Raw genomic sequence first — 9462 nt, 5'->3', positions numbered from 1 at the left:
TTTTGGGGGAGAAATCCAAACTTTGCTTTGAACTGCTGCATACTGTGGCTTTGAGAAGTGAGAAAACAATGTTTTTGTCAATCCAGCTTCTGCAACAGATATCAAATCTATGAACAGAATTTCCCAATAAAATACTTCTCTGAAACTTCTGATTAAAAAGCTGATGCAGCACCAGCTGTTTTTAAAGAAACACACCGGAATACAGTTGTCTCATTATTTAAAAAAATGTATTTGTATGTACTTACATACTGGTGTCAAAAGATTATGCACCAAAAATGTCACATTGACTCACAATTACAAAGAAAAAGCATTTTCTTTTTCTTCAAATACAAGTATTGAAAAAACTATGTACAGAAAAAAGGGCATGGTGACGAGATAGTACACTAGAAACAAACTTAAGTCACACAATATGGTTTAAATGAGGCTTCTGCAAATAAAGAAAAAAGATCTTCTAAAACAGTTATACTGTCTTGGTGCTCTGAACTTCAAATTGTATTTCCATTCAAAAAATAACTTTGTGCATCCTCTCCACGGTCCAGCGTCAGGGCGTTTTCAGAGTGTGCTCACAAAAAGGATTTTACTTTTAAAACTGCCAGAAAACTGATTCACCAGAAATGAAAAAAAATATACATTTGAGTGGAAATACTTTTTACTTAAAACAGGTCCTAGAGATGTTAAAGGTGTTACAATGGAAAGACAGACAGGGAGAGTAAATGGGGCGGAGGAAGGTAGAGAGTGGAGGGGCCGTCCAGGGCTTCACTCACAACCGAAACATGGAACAAGGCTTGCCGCCTTTTATGTCTCTGTCTGTTTCCCTGCTATCAGATCTTACAGATGAAAAGTACACTAGCTCCCAAAAACCTGGCATCTTTTCTCTGTATGGAAATTTACAGATTTTGATCAAGACAAGACTCGAAGCAGGAATGAAAAAAAAGGCAGGATGATGGTGATGTATTGTTGATGAATGGGATGTTATGCGACCAGCAAGACTGAAAAAAATATCCTCCCTTGTGAATGGGTGCTAATGAGAAAAATAAAATATAATGGCAAACAAGAGCAACTGAAATAATACCCCAAATACTTCAGTTCTTCTTGCCGGAGTCTAACTGTGACTCACACAAATTGCCTCTTAACAAACGCAGGGTGGGATATCAACATCAGAGGGGAACCTGAAACAGGGTACCGACACATTCAGTGCAACACTAGACTAGCACTCGCATCCTCACAGCATCTTGAATCTTCAATTTGGGCTACCAAGGACACCAACATCCTCTCATTCGCTCAGTTTTTCTACTGCTACCTTTACACAATGCCTCTATCTGAAGCTATTCATGGTTTTTATGGCACTTTGTTGAGATACAATGACTGCTTTGTAATTTGGGCCCAACACACAGAGCATTGTGCAGTTTCATATTAGAAAAGTAACGCATATTTCATACTGCTAAACCGCAATCGAAATGCATGTGTCATTTCAGCAATGTCATGAACAGCAATCAGACACAGGTCACTACAATACTTATCCTCAAACTTCCACTAGAACAAACTGTGTGGAAAAGTCTTACATATTTATAACAGAGTCTGCAGAGATGGTGAGACCTCTCTAAAATGTTTAGAAATACACACTAATCTCTGTAGACTGGTTCGTCCTGCATCTTCTTTCTAGTTACAAATACGTGGAAAATTATGCGCTATTCAGCATGCCAGGAAGTGGCAAGTTTGCCTCTTCTGAATTTAACAAGTAAAAGCATGTCCAGCTTCTTTCAAACGAGAGCGAACAAAAGAAACAACTGGAGGGGTGTTGAAGTGAGAATCCACCTCAAACAGAAACTCAACTCAAACTCAATCAAAAAAAAAAACTATACTGATGATCTTAGTTCAGCCGAACTTTGAGCATCTGTATAATATTTGTAATTTCTGTTTTAGGGTGAATTGATGTTTGTGAGGTCAGGGTTTAATTTTGAACAGAATGTGTCTCTGGTGTATCTGGGGTAGCCTGGGACCTGCTGCTTCCTCTGGGACAGTGTCTCTTTGCCTTTAGTCACTTTTAGCCTTTTTGCTGTCGTTGCCGTTCTCCTCCAGCTCGGTCCCTTCTGCCTCCTCCTGGTGCTTCCTCTTCTTTGTGTCGTCTGACTGAGCAGGGGACGGGTGTGGCCGCAGGGTGATAATGACGCAGGTCATGTTGTCACATCCTGTCCCATCTCCAGATGTGTCGGGGGCCAGACAGTGGTCCAGTAGCTGTCAGGAGGACATATGGGAGTTGAAATTAAAGATGCATGAATGTATTTATTCTTATTTATTCACAATGTTTTAGAGTCAACTAAGGCTACAAGCTAGATAGCGTATGCTTGTTATGCTTGTTGGTGTTTTAAGAAATTACTCTTATTGGCATTTTACTCGGGAAGGTTTTATCGCACTTACAGTAACGGGCATAGTTGTCATCAACAAGTAAAATCTACTACGGTCTCTCTGCTCTGCTTCGCGCTCTGTGTGCGTGCGTGTGTGTGTGGTGGAGCTCAGGCCCGCCCTCGGTCAAACACAGAGCAGAGAGACGGACAGAGGACGGACTGCGATTGCGACCATAAATTACACCTAAACCATATTTTCCAATCCGCTAATCTCACTCCCGAGCTTCTTCAAGTCCCGATATAAGAACCAACCTTATTAATTAATAACATTTTTCAACAGCTTTTAGTGTTCATTACAGTTTAGTTTGAAAAAAGTTTAAAGATATATTTTTTTACTACACTGAAGAAAACTGACATTTATCCAGTTGTTTTAATGTCTGACATGTGATTGTGATTCCCAAGCTCTTGACGTGGTTACGGAAACTCTGACCTACTGATTTATGTACAAGTATTTAGTGTGTAACAGGAGCTCTCGCTCACCTCTTCCACTATGGATGAGAGGGGTCTGACTTTGCCACTCTGGTCTGGTTTGATCCTCTCACTGATGAAGTCCACAACCTCCTGACTGCTTAATACATTCCTGCACACAACACATATGGAAACATGGCTTATCAACGGGTAAATGACGAACCAAAAGGAAAGACAACCTCACGTGCATTAACACGGCAACTGGGATATGAAAACGTCCATTCTTTCATATTTAAATCTACAGGTGCACAAAGAAATAATGAATTCTAATGAATAATCAGTTACTGGGACAAATGGGCCAATGACCACTCAAACTCACCAGATACCGTCGCAGGCAATGACCATGAAGTCGTGGTCCTCGTTAAGTGTCAGAACTTTGACGTCTGGCATCGCAGAAATCATTTGCTCCTCTGGAGGCAGAACCTTGTTCCTCTTATAGAAGTGGTCACCTGAGAGTCAAAATCCATATTAACAGTTTGTCAAGACAAACTCATTCTGCTTACAGATGTGGTCATCTCACAAAGTCGGCCATACCAATAGCTCTGGAGAGGTTCAGTCCACCGTTGACCCGTCCATCCATGGTCACTTTCCCTCCAGCGTTTTTGATGCGAGCCAGTTCCACCTCGTCCTCTGGCTTGTGGTCGTACGACATGTCGACAGCTTTGCCTACAGCAAACACAAGAACGGAGCTCTTACATTTCATACACGATTACTGCAAAGCCTTTTATTAAAAGATCTGCCACTATGCATTTCAGGGGCAACCATGCAAGAGGCAAACACTTTGATTGGCTGTTGCCCAGTAACATGACTAAATCACCCAACTGTGGAAAGAAAACTGGGTATTTTTGAAAAAAAAAAAAAGAATCCGACAGCCAAGATAAAACCTCTTCAACTGAACAATGCCAACATTTAATCAGATTCCTGTTTCTAAGAGACAAAAAAAGAAAAACAAAACACAGCCTTGAAATATTCCTGCCATTGGAGTTAGCACCTCAAAATCATCTACATTTATCATTTGTTTAGATATAATATAGTATATTATAATATAGGGGTGTTCAAGCTTTTTCACACTATGCACTCCCAGGTGGCTCAGGTGCAATACTGTAACATCTTGCATCTTTTTTATGACATGATGTAATATTATAACCAGCCTGTTTAATATAGTCAGTATATGAGCTTTGTGTACCAGCATACTAATTGCTCATAAGCTAAAGCTAAGGAGGTAACAACATACGACGATATACTTGGAATGGGGAGGTGATAGACATGTGGCTGAGGTCCCCAAGTTTAATTGATAGAAACTTTGATTTTACACACAATTACTTTACAATTTAAAACACACACACCAAATGGTTTGGACCTACCGCGCTCAGACACCACGCAGCGAGAGTCTCCAGCGTTGGCCACGATCAGCTGTTTTCCTCGGATCAGAGCCACGACAGCTGTGGTGCCGCTGTCTGAGCCCGGCTGCAAATACATGAACATGGGAGATTGACACACTGTTAAAACCTCCATGACGTTTTACACCAACATTAAAAAGACCAACCCCTCTTTCCATAAAAGACAAACAATCTGAATCCTTTGTGAAATTCCAATCTATTTCACCCTATGACTGAAATAAAACAACTTAAAAGCTTTCAGACATTTTTATGCAGACAGAAGAATTTAAAAAAGCGGCCACTATAACTTCTTCCATTTACACAGTAAATGTCAAGTCATTACAAATCATTAAATTTGGCTTCTATTGCAATGTGGCTATCCAACATACTGCAGGCTGTTAGTTGAGTTGGAAAGTGTTGCATACAATGCTTCCAATATGACTAATTTCACCAATGAACATTTGCATATGAAAACACTTTATGACATGACTCTTAAAAAGTGGTACAAGTCATGGGTGGAAAGAAGGTCCTAATATTTTGATAACTCAGTGTGATCAATGCCAATGTCTTGTATTGATTTATCAGTACATTAACTCCAGAAAAACTGCATTGTTGTTCTCACTCTTAAGTTGATGAGGTCACTCTCAATGATTACATTATTCTTCTACAAATCAGTCACCTCCTCCTTGCCGTCCATTCCAGGAAGACACATTTCCTCCTCTTCTTCATCCTCAGAGTCTTCCTCTCCCTCCTCTGTGTCCTCCTCTTCTTCCAACTCACTGCTGTCACCCTCTTCCTCTTCGCTGCCATCCTAATAGTAAATAAAATAAAATAAACACACAGTTACAATGCTACAATCACAATGCCTTTCAAAGTCAGAGAGAGTGCGCTTTCACAGCCAAATAGGATGGTTTATTCTGGTCTCCCACTCTGACCTCTTCATCGCTGCCCTCCTCCTCTTCTCCCTCCTCAGACTCCTCGCTGTCGTCAAAGAACCTGGACTTGTTATCTCCTGCAGCCTTGGAGGACAAAGAGGAGCAGGAGGGTCCTGCATCTCCCTCTGCCTTACCAGCCTTTTCTTCTCCATTGGAGCTTCCGGACCCTCCACAGTCAGCCGCTGTAGAGGAGAAACGAGGGCAACGTGAGGTGTTTAGTCAAGAGGAATAGAGCGCGAAAATAAGCAGACGTTTCTTTTTTAATGCAACGGTAGAAAATAAATCCAAGATAAATGTTCAGTATTTGAAAGGCTGATGGGACGATGATTTTATCTATTTTTACATAAAAGGATACTCATTTTAATATTTATGTTCCGTACCTGCACCGATGCCTTCACTTCCTCCTGTTCTCCGACAGGCTCGCAGCTTAGACCCGCATGCCGCTCCTTCACCTCCCTTCACCTTCCCATTGCTCTCCTCCTCCACCTCTCCATTTAGCCCCTTCTCCTTCTGTCCTTCCCCACCTTTGTCTCCCGAGGCCTCGGGGTGCGAGCAGGACGCCTTCTTAGCAGCCGCACTACGGACAAAACACAAAGAAATAAAGATGAGTCAACAATGTGAGTCTTCAGATTTTATGTGATATGATTCCTGTTGAAACAGGCTGTTGAGGCAGGACATTATACAGCAAGGTGATTGATTTTATGTGTAGACCAATGGATCAGTTATGGTGAGAAATGGCCAGAAGGGCAGGACTGTTGAAACATTTGTGATGACTGCGTGCATTGCATGAGGTCACCACTGAGGATGCATCGTTTTCCATGAAGTAACATTTCACAGGCTCAAAATACTTCTTCATTGCCACATTAGTGTTTCTTCCTTGTCCTTGTATGAAAAGTCAAAATAAAAAGTCTGTTAGACTACCTGATGGCAGCTGCATGCTTGACAGCGTTGCTGTTCTGGCCATAGCGTACCAGCAGCTCCTCTATGGTCATTGTGGCTTCCTCGTGGAGCAAAGCCGCCTCCTCTGTCTCCACTGAAATGAGGGCAGAAACATGGAATCATTTAGACCGTAGTCATTATTATTAGGATTTGACATCACTGTTTTTAATCTACCAGCAGTGTACAAGTATGACTTGTATTTGTTGTATCATCCTAGTTATCTGTGTTTATTTTCACACCCTTGATTGTGTATGTGGTATTTTTCTTCAATAATTATTAGGGGTGTAAGCGGTACATGTATTCGTCCCGAACCGGTACAGGACATTCGGTTCGGTATGCGACTTCCTCGGATTGGTAGGCCCTGTGACCCAAACTACTGTTTATATATAAATAAATAAAAATCAGGCAGCCTCTCACTGCAGATTCAGACTGTGCCAAATCAATAACTAATGCTGTAGGAGTGTTTATCACTGCAGATATGAGACCATGTTCAATCTATATATATACTGTATGGGTCTTAGAGAATACAGAGTTTAAGCATATGGTCAAAGTGCTTGAGCCCAGCTACAATGTGCCTTCTCGTGTGCATTTCAGTCAGTCCGTTGTGCTTCTCTGTATAAACCAGCACAAGCTGTAGTTGTTCAGGAATTATCAAAAGGTCAGAGTTTTACGATGGAGCATTATTTACATTTTTTTATTGACAATATGACAGTATTTGAGTGCATTAACTGTTAGTAAGACTCGTGGCCAATGAGCCACTGTTGAATGTTTACATTTTTCAAAATAAATTACAAATTATTTTTTGTTTTCCCTGCTGTACCGAAAATGTACCAAACTGTGACCCCAAAACCAAAGTACATACCGAACTGCAAATTTTGTCTACTGTTACACCCCTAATAATTATGGTCATAACTTTTCCCCCATGGTTTCACTTCACTCTGTTACCATGCAACCTAAATGAGCTTTGTTATAAGCTCCTTACACCTCACATCCATAACAAACATTACTACATACATTTTATTGTTAGGGGTGTACTCACAATCATCCTCCTCTGCCACCTTTTCAGTGGGCGGCTCCTCAGTGGGCCGTCCAGCGATCTGGACCAGCTCCTTGATGACTTCCTCTTTGGTCATTCTGCTGTCGATGGCCAAGAAGGCATCCTCCAGAGCCTGGAAACAACGTGCAAAAACATGTGTCAGTAAAGCAACATGGTGTAAAATTGGGTTCAAGATTGATGAGATTGATGCTGCGGGTGCTTCTGATCCCACCTAATTTATAACTATGTCACAGTCAAGCAACAGACCTCTGGTCATGAAAATCTCTGCTCTGTCCAACTTTTTAAAGACAGGTCGTGCCGTGGCTTTTACGGCTTCTCACCTTTTGCAGTTTGCCATCTTTGTAGGTCTTCTGCTCCTTGATGATGTCGGGAAGGTACTTTGAACAGTACAGAGCCACCTCTTCACCTAAATGGGAACAACAGATTATATAAATTCACAGGATCGGCGTGTGTACACAGAGTACGGAGAGGGGTGTTTAAAACAAACAAAACGGGGAAACCAGGGAAACACTTCAGAAAAATGGGTGTGTGACTGCTGTTTGTGATGCCAAATATGAGTTTTGGGAGAACCAATTTTTGGAACAGGATTTGTGTGTTGTGCAATGTCAATGTTAGGATTGGGAAAAGATTTGGCTAACTGACAAAATACTGTTATGTTAATGTGTTTAAATGTTGTAAATGACAACGTTTTCTGCAAAATAATATAACAGAACACTGTATTTGTACAGCGTGTGTGTTACCTCCATGTCCATCATATACAGCAAACATGGCTGTCTCCTCATCAAATTCTGGGATACAATTGTGAGCATCCTGTGACAACAAACACAAAAACGCACATTACAGACAACATGACATTATACAAACTGGTACAAGCAATCAGAATTCCTCTTCTGGTAAAAAGAAAAGCTACCTGTATGAGGCTAGTCAGAGGGGATACGATGACAAATGAAAAATGGAGACCTCTACACATTATTTTCACATAATTTAAATACATATATTGGTCAAATCACTTAGAGAACAGAAACTTTGTTTCTTGATCAAACAGTTGGTGAGCCTTGTGTTATTATATTTGCACATGTCCATACATGTCTTTTAACTGAATTACTCACATGCTTGCATTTAGTAACCAATATTATTCTGTTGAGAGCTGGTGTATTATTGCTAGTTGGCTGACACATGATTAGGCAGTGTCTTAGTTTCTCATCAGAAGAAATTTGACAAAGACATCAGACATGCCCATGAATGTTGTGGGAGATTGATTACAATATAAGTCAGCACGCTAAAAAAAAACAACTCGAGGATGAATTATGTATTTCATCCATCAATGCAGCTGATGCTCAGAGAAAAGCTAGTTTGGGAGTGTGACGAGCTTCCAGTGTACTCTGGAAGGACGCCAACCAGCTCCGTACAAACAAACCTACACAGGGAAAAGTCTCACATCCATTTATCCCGCCATTTACAACTCAAGACACATTTTCTCTTCGTTGAGTTCAAGAAACTGAGCGGCAACATGGTTGTCTCTGATCCCGTCACTGATTTTCCGCCTCACCTCCATGGAGACACGCCAGCCCTGCATGGCAGAGAAACCGTAGCTCATGTTGCTGTTGCCGCCATCGGAGGAGGTCTTGGCTGTGTTTGGTTGCGACAGATAAGCCCCCATGGTTGTCTGTTTCTATGGCTTTAAACCTGGAGAGAAGACGACACGGAGAAAACATCACGTTTTAGCTTCACATAAAAAACAGACGCATAACCCAGTACATTTCTCACACTTCAACTGCGTTTACCAGCTTGGCTAGTTGCGGTTGCTAGCTAGCTAACGTTAGCAACACCACAACAAAAAGTAGACGCATCAGCTAGCTAGCATCATCATGCTAACAGGAGCAAACCCGGCTAAACTTCCAGCCCTAAGTAACCTCTGCCCCCGCCATGCAAGCGGCTGCGCAGTTGTAAAAAGATCAAACACTCAACGCCGACAGTTAATTTACCTATTCTGACAAAGCAGGATGAGCTTAAAAACTGGTCCCAAAGAGAGAGATTCACATAGGAAAGATTGCACGTGTGGAAGCAAAAGCCGCTATCAACACAGACAGACCAAAAAGAAGCAGGAGCTGCGGAGGAAGTGAGGACGCGCGCATGCGCGCATGTCCCCTTCGTTCGAACAAGGGGGCGTGTCCGACACGTACGTCACACGTCACAATGTCAAGTTTTTTGTCTTTTTTTAAAATCAATGAACAAACATTTCAACAACAACAAACATGCATAAAACATACAGGAATTAA

At 41.5% G+C, this 9462-nt stretch overlaps 1 protein-coding gene across 2 annotated transcripts; it reads right to left on the bottom strand.

Moving 5' to 3' along the window:
- Positions 1-208: 208 nt before the first annotated feature.
- On the bottom strand, positions 209-9329 carry ppm1g (protein phosphatase, Mg2+/Mn2+ dependent, 1G). 2 transcript variants are annotated; one of them, XM_044177461.1, is made up of 14 exons: positions 9169-9329; positions 8733-8869; positions 7924-7993; positions 7504-7589; positions 7166-7295; positions 6109-6220; positions 5568-5764; positions 5188-5369; positions 4932-5063; positions 4238-4340; positions 3408-3539; positions 3193-3322; positions 2886-2985; positions 209-2235 (listed from the first exon to the last, which is right to left on the bottom strand). In XM_044177461.1, the coding sequence occupies exons 2-14, from the start codon at positions 8841-8843 to the stop codon at positions 2035-2037; spliced, it is 1686 nt and encodes a 561-aa protein (XP_044033396.1). In that variant the 5' UTR covers positions 8844-8869; positions 9169-9329; the 3' UTR covers positions 209-2034. The 2 variants fall into 2 exon arrangements, with proteins under 2 accessions (XP_044033396.1, XP_044033459.1); XM_044177524.1 differs by lacking the exon at positions 9169-9329 and adding an exon at positions 8968-9108.
- Between the last annotated feature and the right edge of the window lie 133 nt (positions 9330-9462).

The sequence above is a fragment of the Siniperca chuatsi genome, linkage group LG1 (genome assembly GCF_020085105.1).
Source record: "Siniperca chuatsi isolate FFG_IHB_CAS linkage group LG1, ASM2008510v1, whole genome shotgun sequence".
NCBI classification, from domain to species: domain Eukaryota; kingdom Metazoa; phylum Chordata; class Actinopteri; order Centrarchiformes; family Sinipercidae; genus Siniperca; species Siniperca chuatsi.
Note: the sequence above shows the minus strand (reverse complement) of the source record. Positions and strands in the feature narration are given on the sequence as shown.